The following is a 15,449-nucleotide window of genomic DNA, read 5'->3' on the forward strand; positions in this document are numbered from 1 at the left end:
TATCTACATATAGAGAAAACTGCCCCACCCCCTAGCAGTCATGTTTTTCCACCCATCATGACCATTTTCAAACTCGTCCGAGATATCTATAAAAAAATTAAAAAAATTATGATGATTAGGCAAAAAATGTGTTCACAAGCTTTTTTTACTATATAAATATACGGAAAATGCCCCCCCCCCTGGTGGCCATGTATTTTTACCCATCCAAACCATTTTCAAACCGTCATATCCAGAAAACACATGTTCTGACCAAGTTTCATGAAGATTGGACCAAAAATGTGACTTCTAGAGTGTTCACATGTTTTCACTATATACATATACAGAAAACTGCCCCGCCTCCTGGTGGCCATGTTTTTTCACCGATCTGGACCATTTTCGAACTCGTCCGAGATATCAATAAAACCTATGTTTTGACCAAGTTTCATGATGATTGGGAAAAAATTGTGACTTCTAGAGTGTTCATAAGGTTTCTCTATAGCCATATAAGGAATACTAATCCTCCCCCTGGGGGCCATGTTTTTCAACGGACCGGAACCATTTTTAAACTCAACCACCACATCATTTAGACAAACATTTTGACAAAGTAACATGGAGATTAGGCATCAAATGTGACTTCTACAGTGTTCACAACGTTTTTCTTTTTTTTGACCTAGTGACCTAGTTTTTGACCCAGCATGACCCAGTTTCCAACTCCATCGAAATATCAATGGGACAAGGGTTCTGACCAAGTTTCATGAAGATCCGACAATAAATGTGGCCTCTAGAGTGTTCACAAGGCAAAATGTTGATGCCACACCACGCACAAAAGGCGATCACAAAAGCTCACCATGAGCACATTGTGCTCAGGTGAGCTAAAAAGCTCACCATGAGCACAATGTGCTCAAGTGAGCTAAAAACAATACAAGTTAAATTTGTTTGGTTAATTCATTTCATGAAAGACTTCGTGAATGATATTTCCAAGATTTCTCTTCAGTTTCGGAAGAAAGATGTAACCATTTATAAGTGCAGTAACTAAACTGCAAACATCAAATTAATCTTTGCGGCATCTTGCTGATCATGATGGTGAAAACCTGCAGGACTTTAGAACCGTACTTGAAAATGGAAAGAAGAATGAAGGTGGAACATTGACAAATTTGATCAATTATGAGACTGTTTAAAATTAAACGAGACGACTTGTGTAGTCAGTCATTGATTGTTTAAAGAGTAGGCTTTTCAATATTTACATTTATCCACTATCTCTGAGCTGCTACGTTTTTTATCCCAAGAATTGGCATTGTGAAGATGACCAAAAATAATTACTTGTATACAGTAATTAAAACATTAAGTTACTATGTGATCATTCCAAAGTTCCATTGTTGAATGCAGGTTGCCATATAGGATTCAGCAGAATCTGAATGGAAAGATGTTACAATTTACATTGGCAGAACAGAACACTTTCAGGGACAAAATCCACTGAGATGACTGGAGGTGTTCATTTAGTTGCTAATACATCGATCAGCTCATGAGGATAAAAATTGCTGGCAGGGGTGAACAGTTCCATACAAAGAGGACAGTCCAGAGATGGCGACAAAATGGACTGAACGCCAAGAGACCCGATGTGGGCCCTTATGGTCCTAGAAAACTGATATCTTACTATTGTATGATTGCCGAAATATAATATGTATGTTATATATACTTTTAATATTGTTTAATACTACTAAACTAATGTCCAAACTTGCTTTTTAAATTACCAGAATTTTTTTCAAGAAATGTTGTTATTTTTAATTTGGAATTCAAGCTGCTTGCATTTTTGAGCATGTAGAGAAAAAATAAAACGGTTGTAAAAACATGTCGGTGTTTTCAACCACACTAATAAAATATGTTGAACAATTAATAATTCAATTAAATAAATAAATCCCAAATTCAAACTTGACCTAGACATCATCTAGATACAACTTCTGACCAAGTTTGGTGAAGATAGGATGAAAACTACTTGAATTAGAGAGCGGACAACATTGTGATGTTTAAAACGCACTAAGTGACCCCGTGACCTTGTTTTTGACCTGGCATGACCCATATCCAAACTTGCCCTAGAAATTATCAAGATACAACTTCTGACCAATTTTGGTGAAGATTGGATAAAAACTACTTGAATTAGAGAGCGGACAACATAGTGAGGTTTAAAACACACTAAGTGACCCCGTAACCTAGTTTTTGACCTGGCATGGCCCATGTTCGAACTTGACCTACACATCATCTAGTTACAACTTCTGACCAAGTGTGGTGAAGATCGGATTTAAACTACTTGAAATAGAGAGCGGACACCATGCTCAATGTGCAAAACGTACTTAGTGACCCTGTGACCTAGTTTTTGATCTGGCATGGCCCATGTTAGAACTTGGCTTTCAGATCATCTAGATAAAACTTCTGACCAAGTTTGGTGAAGATCGGATGAAAACTATTTGAATAAGAGAGAGGACACCATGCTGAATGTTAAAAAACGCACTAAGTGACCCAGTGACCTAGTTTTTGACCCAGCAAGGCCCATGTTCGAACTTGGCCTTAAGATCATCTAGATACAACTTCTGACCAAGTTTGGTGAAGATCGGATGAAAACTACTTGAATTAGAGAGCGGACAACACGCTGAATGTTTAAAACGCACTAAGTGACCCCGTGACCTAGTTTTGACCCGGCAAGGCCTATGTTCGAACTTGGCCTAGACATCATGTAGATACAACTCCTGACCAAGTTTGGTGAAGATCGGATGCAAACTACTTAAATTAGATAGCGGACAACATACTGAATGTTTAAAACGCACTAAGTGACCCCGTGACCTAGTTTTTGACAGGGCAATGTTCGAACTTGGCCTAGACATCATGTAGATACAACTTCTAACCAAGTTTGGTGAAGATGGAATGAAAACTACTTGAATTAGGGAGCGGACATTTAATACGGACCGACAGACAGACCGACCGACAGACAAGTTCACTCCTATATACCCCCCTAAACTTTGTTTGTGGGGGTATAAAAGCCTACCAACAAAGTAACTCATATACTTTCTTAAACTCTGTATAATGAAATTGGTTAACATCAGTTAATGTCCACAGAAAGAGCTGCTAACTGATGTTTGTAACATATATGAATGATTGCATGCAAACTGGGAGAAAATAACAAAAAGTTTTCTAAACAAGGAGGGAACAGCAACAAGTAACATGCCTTTAAAAGTCTATGGAAGGCGGTTGCTTTAGTTTGCCAAATATGGACAACTTCTCCTTCGCAACAGTCCTAGGGTTTGTTGAGGAACAACCATCCTTGCATTTCTGTGATTTGCTATATGTAGAACAGCCTGAGGCATTGTCTGAGTCATATGTCTGTGAGCTGCATTCTGATTGGTCAGTTTTATTTTCACATTTACATGAAGATTTCAGTGATTGGTCAGTACATGGAGTAGAGTCAGCAGCACCAGTTTCTTGCTGTAGCATTTCCTGCATCTGAAATGTAAGAAAACCAAGAATTTGACTCCAAAACATAAAAACAATATTAATAAAGAAAGCAATCTAGAAACAACGGCTGTTTGTAAAACATGCATGCCCCGCATATGGGCTGTCAGTTGTAGTAGCAGCCATTGTGTGAATACGTTTTTTGTCACTGTGACCTTGACCTTTGACCTAGTGACCTGAAAATCAATAAGGGTCATCTGCCAGTCATGATCAATGTCCCTATGAAGTTTCATGATACTAGGCCTAATTATTCTTGAGTTATCATCAGGAAACCATTTTACTGTTTCAAGTCAGTGACCTTGACCTTTGACCTAGTGACCTGAAAATTAATAGGGGCCATCTGCCAGTAATGATCAATGTACCTATGAAGTTTCATGATCCTAGGCTTAAGCATTCTTGAGTTATCATCCGGAAACCCTTTTACTATTTTGAGTCACTGTGACCTTGACCTTTGACCTAGTGAACTGAAAATCAATAGGGGTCATTTGCCAGTCATTATCAATGTACCTATGAAGTTTCATGATCCTAGGCGTAAGCATTTTTGAGTTATCAACCGGAAACCATTTTACTGTTTCCAGTCACTGTGACCTTGACATATGACCTAGTGACCTGAAAATCAATAGGGGTCATCTGCCAGTCATGATCAATGTACCTATGAAGTTTCATGATCCTAGGCGTAAGCATTCTTGAGTTATCATCCGGAAACCATTTAACTGTTTTGAGTAACTATAACCTTGACCTTTGACCTAGTGACCTGAAAATCAATAGGGGTCATATGCCACTCATAATCAATGTACCTATGAAGTTTCATGATCCTAGGCGTAAAGATTCTTGAGTTATCATCCGGAAACCATTTTACTATTTAAAGTCACTGTGACCTTGACCTTTGACCTAGTGACCTGAAAATCAATAGGGGTCATTTGCCAGTCATTATCAATGTACCTATGAAGTTTCATGATCCTAGGCATAAACATTCTTGAGTTTTCATCCGGAAACCATTTTACTATTTCGAGTCACTGTGACCTTGACCTTTGACCTAGTGACCTGAAAATCAATAGGGGTCATTTGCCAGTCATTATCAATGTACCTATGCAGTTTCATGATCCTAGGCGTAAACATTCTTGAGTTATCATCCGGAAACCATTTTACTATTTCGAGTCACTGTGACATGGACATTTGACCTAGTGACCTGAAAATCAATAGGGGTCATCTGCCAGTCATGATCAATGTACCTATGAAGTTTCATGATCCTAGGCCTAAGCATTCTTGAGTTATCATCCGGAAACCATTTTACTATTTTGAGTCACTGTGACCTTGACCTTTGACCTAGTGACCTGAAAATCAATAGGGGTCATCTGCCAGTCATGATCAATGTACCTATAAAGTTTCATTATCCTAGGCCTAAGTGTTCTTGATTTATCATCCGGAAACCATCTGGTGGATGGACCGACATGTGCAAAACAATATACCGCCTCTTCTTCGAAGGGGGGCATAATAATAAAATGATTAGTTTTTTATCAAAATAACACATTCTCTGTTCACCTTGCCTATCCAAACCTTGTAGACCTACAGATTTGTACATTAACCATTCCAAAACAAGAAAATAAACAATTAACAAGAGATGTGTTTGTCAGAAACACAATGCCCCCTTCTGTGCCACTTTGAAGCCATATATTTGACCTTTGACCTTGAAGGATGACCTTGACCTTTCATCACTTAAAATGTGCAGCTCCATGAGATAAACATGCATTCCAAACATCAAGTTGTTATCTGAAGCGACATAGAAGTTATGAGCATTTTTCGAAACCTAAATGCAAAACCTAAATGTAAAGTGTGACAGAAAGACGGACGGACGGACGGACGGACGGACGGACGGACAGACGGACGGACGGACGGTCCGATCACTATATGCCCTCCTATGGAGGCATAAAAAAACAGTAAGTTGTAAGCCCAAGTTGTTTTTTAACAACCAGTTGAATGTCTTGTTAATGTTCAGTTAAAAAATCATTGTTTTTTTCTGTTGGGTCCCTTAGTATACAAAACAATAATTCATTTGCTTAACAGGTTCATTACATATAAAATCTTGTTGACATTGTTAACATATACAAATGCACCAAAATCTTCATTATTAACATAAATGAAACCCTTTTCTGACAATCAACGACCACATTTTGTCTCTTAACATACCCATATAACTGACAGAAAACAGACATTTGTTGCCATAGCACTATGTGCTGCAATACCTTTCTCCTCTCCTTGTGTGTCTTTCCAATGCCCAGCCTCGGCAGCCCTTTATTCAGCCCCTCTAGCATCACACAGGCCTTGCACACAGCGTTGCTAGAGATATACCCACATCTCTCACACACACCTGTAGGCATAGAAACAGGGGTCGAGCATGGAGTTCAAAATATCATGTTTGTAGAATGTTTTATTCAAGTAAGAGGATTCTGTAAATTTTGTTTCTTATTATTATTGCTATCTTTATGTACAATATTTAAATACACTTTTTAAAGGTTAATCAATTTTATATAATGAATAATTTGTACCAATAAAAATGTTCATATGTATACTTCATTTATTATTTGTGTGACGCCCGAAAAACGTCATCATCAATTCCTTTACTCTTTGATTAGATATTTGGGCTGCCAAAGATAAATATGTCATGTTCAACCAGCCAGTTTCTTTTTAATTATTATATACTATGTTTCATTATAGAAACCTGTTTTTACAGTATCTGTTTAAATCACATCTATTCCCAGTCAGTTACTTGTTTTGAGGCATTTGTAATATGTTTCTAGTATTAAAAATTATATTGAACATTGTTTAAAAACTAGTTACCACTTGACAGAAATTAGTAGATAAAATTTATTATCAGTGCCAAAGAACCACGTTAACAAGGTGAGCGTATTGGCACCTGACATGTAGCCTTTAGGTTGATGACTTTTTTAATTTGCAATTCGGATGAAGAAGTACATAAACAAATCTTTTTTTATATATTTCATCCTGAGTATAATGGAGTGGAATACTGTAATTAACATGATGAAATTGTAAACACATTTTTTAAATTGACAATCAAATAAATTAAATTTTCTTCACAACAAATGTTCATAGGCAGTTCGTGTAAGGAGATTTGGAAGAGGTCAAGTGGCCAAATAAAAGCGTGTCAAGCAATCAGGAAGTTATTGGTTCAATGACCATTATGCAACTATTTTCAAGATCTTTCCATAGATGCCCAGCCTTTTTTCACTAAGGAAACTGATTCTAGTGCGTCTCCAAACGTCGCTGCCTTGGAACAACCATGCAATCCTAGAGCTTTGTCACAGACGTGACGTATATCCCCACGTACCGCATTGACACAGACTATATTGCCTGCTGTCTTCACAAAACAAGAGAATCAAATTTATGGCGATTTTTAAGAATAATAATGCCATTATCATTTATGGCCATTTCGACCTTTGAATTCTTTAGCATGACATGCCGTCCAAATTTATGGCATTTTTTTTTACTTTTGAACTCCAAGTGCGACCTAGACCTTGGAGTTATCGACATAGACCTTGGAGTGATCGAAATAATTCTTTCGCATGACACATCGTCCAATGATTGTGAACAAATGTACCAGGTATTTTTAAAATCTCACAATAAATGACATAGTTATGGCCCGGACAAGATCATTTATGTCCATTTTTGACCTTTGAACTAACAGTGTGACCTTGACGTTGCAGATATCGACGTAATTCTTTTGCGCGGCACACTGTCCAATAATGGTAAACAAATGTGCCAAATGATTTTAAAATCTCACAATGAACAACATAGTTATGGCCCGGACAAGCTCATTTAAGGCCATTTTTGACCTTTGAACTCAAAGTGTGACCTTGACCTTGGAGATATCGACGTTATTCTTTCGCGCGACACACCGTCCAATGATGGTGAACAAATATGCCAAATTATTTTAAAATCTCACAATGAATGACATAGTTATGGCCCGGACAAGCTCATTTATGGCCATTTTTGACCTTTGAACTCAAAGTGTGACCTTGACCTTGGAGATATCGACGTAATTCTTTCGCGCGAAACACTGTCCAATGATGGTGAACAAATGTGCCAAATGATTTTAAAATCTCACAATGAACAACATAGTTATTGCCCAGACAAGCTCATTTATGGCCATTTTTAATCTTTGAACTCAAAGTGTGACCTTGACCTTCGAGATATTGACGTAATTCTTTCGCCCGACACACCCTCACATGATGGTGAACAAATTTGCCAAATGATTTTAAAATCTCACAATAAATGATAAAGTTATGGCCCGGACAAGCATTTGACCCTTGAACTCCAAGTGTGACCTTGACCTTGGAGATATCGACGTACTTTTTTCACGCGAGACACCGTCTCATGATGATGAACAAATGTACCAAGTTATTTTAAAATCTAAGGATAAATGACATAGTTATGGTCCGGACAAACTTTCGGTTTAAAACACACTTAGTGAACCCGTGACCTAGTTTTTGACCGGCATGACCCATATTCAAACTTGACCTATACATCATCAAGATACAACTTGTGACCAAGTTTATGGAAGATCGGATGAAATTTCAGGACAGACCGACCGACCGACAAAGTGACTCCTATATAGCCCCCATTACCAATGGTAATGGGGGTATAAATACATAACATTTGTTAAAATAATGAAGATTTTCAATATAATGCTTGATTCCCTGACCTTGCACTGGCAGCCTTATATCCTTCTTCACAGAGAGGCTCTCACCAGAGTGAATAATGTCTGCCAAGAAAAACATATACTAAATAATATTGCCAATGTTTCCAAAAAATTCTTACACTATTCTTATAAATCTTTACATTTATCTGATTCAACTTTAGTTTTTAGCACAATAACTGATCATATAGCAGTTATAGCTGAAAAGTATTCTTTCAAAATGTTCAGTTGCAACTGTTAGAAATACATGATCAATTTAAGATAATTCTGGTCAATGTGTCATAACAAACACAATTTTGGCTGGACTTTTGTTTTATTATCCAACTTGAATGACAAATGTTAACCATAGAGATTGTCATGAAGCTTTGGAAAGATGATACTGTCTTTATCAATTACATAACCTTTGAACGCGCACTCTTGCATGAAAAGGGCGCTATATAAATCCGGTATGATAATAATAATAACAAGACTATTGCCAGTCAATATATGTCCCCTACCGGCTCCGACATTGTCAGATTGTTTTTCTTTTTATACGCCCGTATAAAATACGGGACGTATTATGTGAAACCCCTTGGCGGGCGGGCGGGCGGCGGGCGGGCGGCGGGCGGGCGGCGGGCGGAAGGCATCACTTTGTCCGGACTCTAATTCAAATTGTATTCATCCGATCTTCACCAAACTTGGTCAGCAGTTGCATCTAGTTGATATCTAGGCCAAGTTCGAATATGGGTCATGCCGGGTCAAAAACTAGGTCATAGGGTCAATAAGTGCATTTTCAAAGGGGCCACTTTGTCCGGACTCTATTTCAAATTGTATTCATCCGATCTTCACCAAACTTGGTCAGCAGTTGCATCTAGTTGATATATAGGCCAAGTTCGAATATGGGTCATGCCGGGTCAAAAACTAGGTCATAGGGTCAATTAGTGCATTTTCAACGGCGCCACTTTGTCCGGACTCTAATTCAAATAGTTTTCATCCGATCTTCACCAAACTTGCTCAGAAGTTAAGTCTAGACAATATCTAGGCCAAGTTGGAATATGGGTCATGCCGGGTCAAAAACTAGGTCATGGGGTCACTTAGTGCATTTCAAGGATTTCATGGTGTCCGCTCTCTAAATGAAGTAGTTTTCACCCGATCTTCACCAAATTTGGTCAAAAGTTGTGTCTATATGATATGTAGGTCAGGTTTAAATATGGGTCATGCCGGGTCAAAAACTAGGTCACGAGGTTACTTAGTGCATTTCAAGCATTTAGCATGGTGTCCGCTCTCTAATTGAAGTAGTTTTCATCTGATCTTCACCTAATTTGGTTACAAGTTGTGTCTAGATGATATGTAGGTCAAGTTCGAATATGGGTCATGCCCGGTCAAAAACGAGGTCACATGGTGCATTTAAAGCATTTAGCATGGTGTCCGCTCTCTAATTGAAGTAGTTTTCATCTGATCTTCACCAAATTTAGTCAGATGTTACATCTAAATGATATCTAGGTCAAGTTCAAATATGGGTCATGCCAAGTCAATAACTAGGTCTTGAGGTCACTTAGTGCATTTCAAGCATTGAGCATGGTGTCCAAAACCTTCGAACGGGCGTATCTTGTGACAGTTTGGCACTCTTGTTTATATTTGTTGCCATAGCAACCATAATTTTTATCTTAGGAACAAAATGAAATGACGTGCATAATGTCCATATTGCCATCTATCCATGTTTCAAGTTTCATGAACAAATATGAAGAACTTTTTAAGTTATCGCAGGATCCAGAAAAAAACACCATTTTCAGCAGTATTTCTAGTTTATTTGTTGCCATAGGAATCAGAATTTTTGACGTAGGAACAAAATGAAGTGACGTGCATAATCTCCATATTGCCGTCTATCCATGTTTCAATTTTCATCAACAAATATTAAGAACTTGAAAAGTTATCGCAGGATCCAGAAAAAACACCATTTTCAGCAGTATTTCTAGTCTATTTGTTGCCGTAGCAACCAGAGTTTTTGATGTAGGAACAAAATAAAGTGACGTGCATAATGTCAATATTGCCATCTATCCATGTTTCAAGTTTCATGAAAAAATATTAAGAACTTTTAAAGTTATATCGCAGGATCCAGAAAAAAACACCATTTTCACAGTATTTCTAGTCTATGCAGAGCTCCTGATAAGGGCCGTACAGCCGTAAATACGGCTTTTTCATGAAGGTTTACGCATTTATTTTTATAAACTGGACGTACAATTACGACTTTAATATCCCTTTTACGCATTTACGAAAAAACTCTGGCCTTACCGATACGTCCGCTTCAGCGCAGTGTGATTTGTTGGTCTCTAACCTAACGTCGCTTTTCGTTAATTTAAATTACCGAAAAGTTGTAGACTGGGTTTCGGTATTATTCTCTTTTCTGTTGCGTGACTTACGTTAACTCGTAAACCCGTCAAAAACAATATGTCTGCGCGAAATGGAAGGTCAGCCTAACCGAAAGCGGTACAAAACAACACTTTGTTGTCATATAATGGCTACATACGGTTGTCTAACCATCCTGACATTCAATCTGTAAATCCAGAAAAATACATTGACGCCCCAATGTTAAATTATTTGATTGCATCCGTGGCTAAAAACGTTAGAAAACACGATGGGAAATGGATGAGACAGTGACATTATTATAAGTGTTCATTTACTTAACTTAGCTTTCTAGTTGGTTTGTGTTTTCTTGTCAAGAAAAATGAAGAACTAGTATTAGTCATGAGTTTTAATGAGTAGTTGTATTTGCATCATAATTCAGAATGGAAAACCTAATGAAGTAACTGTTTAAGAAGCTAAATATATTTATTATAATTGCTGCAAATGTTTCTGTTAAGTCAGTTATACACCCTTTAATAAGCAAGAATACGGGTAGTACATTACTACCTGTATTTTTGGATATGGTAGTACAGGTACTAATTGATTTTCAGCGTTACTCCTTTTATTTCTGTCAGTGGCAGTACCGTTACTAATTTCACAAATCATTATCTGGAGCTCTGTCTATGTGTTGCCATAGCAACCAGAATTCTTGAAGTAGGAACAAAATGAAATGACGTGCATAATGTCCATATTGCCATCTATCCATGTTCCAAGTTTTATGAAAAAAAATTAAGAACTCTTAAAGTTATCGCAGGATCCAGAAAAGTCTGACAGACACACAGAGCGAAAACCACAAGACCCCTCCGGTTTCACCGGTAGGGGACTGACAAAAATCTATTATGGATTATGTTGTGCTTTTTTTTCTTAAATATGTTTTTAACACAGTTTTTTTTACCACAATAAGTAAATGATGTAAGTAAAGATAATACCTAAGATGTATTTTAGTGACAGGATCTTATGGAGTTATGGGTGGAATGGAAATAGTCATAAGCAACAACAATGTTCAATATTAGTAAGCATTGTTCAACACTAAAGAATAATGTCTAAACTTACTGCTTTAATCTAGTTAACCTCTAACTGCTGGACAGTAACATGGACAGGCATTCAGATAATCAAAGCTATGGTCATGAGAACAAGTAATCTCTACTGGTTCTACTCACCAATGATTGCACTGGGTCTGATCTTCTCTACATCTTTTATGTAGGCTCTTGCAAAACCTCTGGAGTTGAAAATAAAAATGTAGAATCAGACTTTGCAATTGGTATAGCGTTAATTGTATGATGTATTCTAAATACCTATGTAACATTTTAATACTAAATACGCATGTAAAATATGTTTACATCAAACCAACGTTAAATGAGTAGACTAAATACACATTAATCATATGTATTTGTAATATTCTTTTGATGAAAAATTGTGGGTAGTTTCAAAGAGGTATGTTTTTAAAACAAAAAACGTATATCATTTGATACATAAGTGCAACATTTCAAACACTAGTCATTCATTTGAATAATAAACAAGAAAGATAAGTATACACAGTACCGTATTGAAGGAACTTAAGTAAAGTATATAAAACCCTTCATATTATTGAGCTGTACACTCACCTGTAAGCATTAGGTGAGTAGATACACTCAGTGGAGAAGTAGTCAAGCTTCTTGAAGTATGCATACATGACTATCTCCTTTTCATAGGTGTACTTGAAAGGCTTGCAGCGAGGTAACGCACCATCAGTACCCTGCAGATGAAAACACCTGCTCACACACCAGCCGTTCCTAATCAATGATGCTATTGTCTTATTAATTGTCAAGATGTGAAAATTTGGTCAGTATTAATCTCATGTGTTATCTCATGTGATATGTCATAACAAGAGGTCGCCAGATACACAATTCCAGAAAAATTGACTTGCATTATATAGAGACTCGTCAAGAGCTTCCATGCCCACGATAAAGTCATGCAAGATTTCGTGGTCTCATGTGATGTACAACCGACTTGGAATGAGGTGGCTCATATACTGACAAGCGTGTGCTTTACTAAACTAGGATTTTTATTCTTTCAATTAATTCAAATTTCAGGATGACCTTAATTGCCAGTTCAATTACCGTTTTAGATACACATGTATACATACCGTGGTGATTGCCGTACAGCGCCTTAACCTGCCAATGTCGCCACGCAACACTGAAACAGCAAAGGCAAATGTTCTATTTATATTTCAGTGGTTACTAGTAGTCCATGATAGCACAATCCTCTTAATCTACTTTAACCCATTTATGCCTAGCGTCTAGAAAAAAGGCCTTGGCAAACAGCGTAGACCCTGATGAGACGCCGCATGATGCGGCGTCTCATCAGGGTCTGCGCTGTTTGCTTGAAGGAATTTCTGTAAGAAATATTCTAAATATAGAAATAAATATACTAGACATCCCTAATTTTGGAAATAAATTGATCTAATTTAGAAGGATAGGAGATTCCACTAGGCATAAATGGGTTAAACTCAAGGAAAAAATAATCTTTAAAAGAAAGATGAAGCAATCTAATTTTACATACTGGTAATTTGGGAAATGTATTATAGCTATTGTTTATGGAGTGTTTTTTCATTTTGTAACACTTTTGTAGTCATGTCACAATAGCCTGTCAGCTTACTCCAACTTTCCCTAGACATTCATTGAAGATCTAAGTATATTATCAACCCGTAATGCACATAATATTATTGAAGCAAGTAACTGACTTCTGCCTACTTGAATCTGTAGTAGAGAGAGAGAGAATGGAGAATTTCATGACAAGCCCCAAAGAGCTCGGAATTTGAAATCAAGAGACGGTTCATGGGAATAATATCTTGACTGATTTCCACACATGCTATGTGGGAGATGGGTATCCAACTCAAAATATGTATAGTTAAAACATTAAAACTTTTAATTAGATACAGATTAGAAATGCTAATCTTTATGTGCACTACATACCATTCATTATAACTGTCTCTGCAATGTCATCAGCATTGTGACCTGCAATAAACAAAACCTAAAATTGTCAAAATAGTGATGAATTTTACATTAATAATTCATTTATTAACACAGCATATTATTTTCAAAATTGTGTAATACAGGTCAACAACTGCATATATTGAATTGAGGAATGATTTTGTATCAACTTTACTATTGACTATAACAAGAGGGCCAAGATGGCCCTAGTTCGCTCACCTGAGAGGAGTCGGTTCATTTAATCTTTACCAAACGTCAAACTTGACCTAGATATTGTCCAGACAAACATCCTGGTCAAGTTTCATCATTATTGAACCAAAACTCTGGCGTATGGAGTGTTTTTGTTATAGTAAGATTTTACCTGGTGACCTATATTTTGAGTTGACCCCCCTTACCAAACATCAAACTTTGCTTACAAAAATAAATATTTTGACCAAGATTCATAAAATCGAAAACAAAATTGTGACCTCTAGAGTGTTTTCAAGGATTTTGTATAATATAATTTAAATTTGGACTATCTTAGGGCAATAATTATGGCATGAATTATGTGATTTTGCTCATTATCAAACTTGACTGAGATCTTTTAGCAACTTTCATATAGAATGCTTGTTAAGTGTGAATGCTAGTGTTTAAAAACCAAATGTTGACGAACGGACAGCGGATAAAACCAACATATTGACTAAGTTTCACGAGGATAAGGCAAAAAATGAGACTTCTATAGTGTTAAATCATAAGGTTTCTCTCTAGTCACATAAGGAAAACTGCCCCCCCTGGCGGCCATGTTTTTTTACCGATCGGGACCATTTGCGAACTCATCTGAAATATATATAAACCAATAATTTCACCAAGTTTCATGATGATTGAGCAAAAAATGTGACTTCTAGAGTGTTCACCAGCTTTTTTTACTATATAAATATAAGAAAACTGCACCTCCCCCAGCAGCCATGTTATTCAACTGATTGGAACCATTTTTAACTCAACTCTCGTATCAAGGACACAAATGTTCTGACCAAATTTCATGAAAATTGGGCCAAAAATGTGACTTCAAGAGTGTTCACAAGTTTTCACTATATACATATTAACATATAGAGAAAAATGCCCCGCCCACTGGCGGCCATGTTTTTAACAGATCTGGACCATTTTCGAACTCGTCAGAGATATCAATAAAACCAATGTTTTGTCCAACTTTATGATGATTGGGCAAAAATTGTGACTTCTAGTGTGTTTACAAGGTTTCTCTATAGCCAAATAAGGAAAACTGCCCCGCCCACTGGCGGCCATGTTTTTCAACGGACCAGAACTACTTTTAAACTCTACCAACATATCATTAAGACAAACATTTTGACAAAGCTACATGAAGATTGGGCATGAAATGTAACTTCTACAGTGTTTACAAGTTTTTTTCTTTTTTTGACCTAGTGACCTAGTTTTTTACCCGGCACAACCCAGATTCGAACTCGACTGAGATTTCATTAGGACAAAGCTTCTGACCAAGTTTCATGAAGATCGGACAATAACTGTGGCTTCTAGAGTGTTTTCGAACAAATGTGGACGGACGGACAGACGACGGAAAACGACCGGTCACAAAAGCTCACCTGAGCAATCAGTGAGCTAAAAAGCCCATTAACACTCAAAATTCACAAATGTTTCGTACAATATTGCAAAAAATAAAGTTAACACATACAAAATCAATGTTCCTTATAGCAATAGCCAAACTTTAACACTAGATGTGGTCTGGTAACATAGATTAAACGCAATACCAAATGCTTGTTTTTATATTTTTTGTCAATATATTCCATGTGAATTTCCAACTACGATATCTGAACAGTTACAAGCGAATGCAAGATTGGCTTCAGGCAGCTTCCAAAGCACAACATAGTTCTCATGAATACATGGTTTTA

General features: G+C 37.0%; 1 protein-coding gene across 2 annotated transcripts in view; it reads right to left on the reverse strand.

Annotated features, from left to right (window-relative positions):
- Nucleotides 1–910: 910 nt before the first annotated feature.
- LOC127858544 (cytoplasmic tRNA 2-thiolation protein 1-like) overlaps nt 911–15,449 on the reverse strand; it is a 49,218-nt gene continuing 34,679 nt past the window's right edge. Inside the window, exons 7-13 of one of the 2 annotated variants that reach the window (XM_052395757.1) lie at nt 13,531–13,572; nt 12,702–12,751; nt 12,181–12,311; nt 11,737–11,795; nt 8,201–8,260; nt 5,724–5,848; nt 911–3,471 (exon numbers count right to left, since the gene is read on the reverse strand). In XM_052395757.1, the coding sequence (XP_052251717.1) occupies nt 3,199–3,471; nt 5,724–5,848; nt 8,201–8,260; nt 11,737–11,795; nt 12,181–12,311; nt 12,702–12,751; nt 13,531–13,572 (740 nt within the window). In that variant the 3' untranslated portion in view covers nt 911–3,198. Of the gene's footprint in view, nt 3,472–3,533; nt 5,251–5,723; nt 5,849–8,200; nt 8,261–11,736; nt 11,796–12,180; nt 12,312–12,701; nt 12,752–13,530; nt 13,573–15,449 lie in introns of those variants that run through there. The other variant, XM_052395758.1, reaches the window with a different exon arrangement.

Source organism: Dreissena polymorpha, chromosome 14, assembly GCF_020536995.1.
Source record: "Dreissena polymorpha isolate Duluth1 chromosome 14, UMN_Dpol_1.0, whole genome shotgun sequence".
Taxonomy (NCBI): domain Eukaryota; kingdom Metazoa; phylum Mollusca; class Bivalvia; order Myida; family Dreissenidae; genus Dreissena; species Dreissena polymorpha.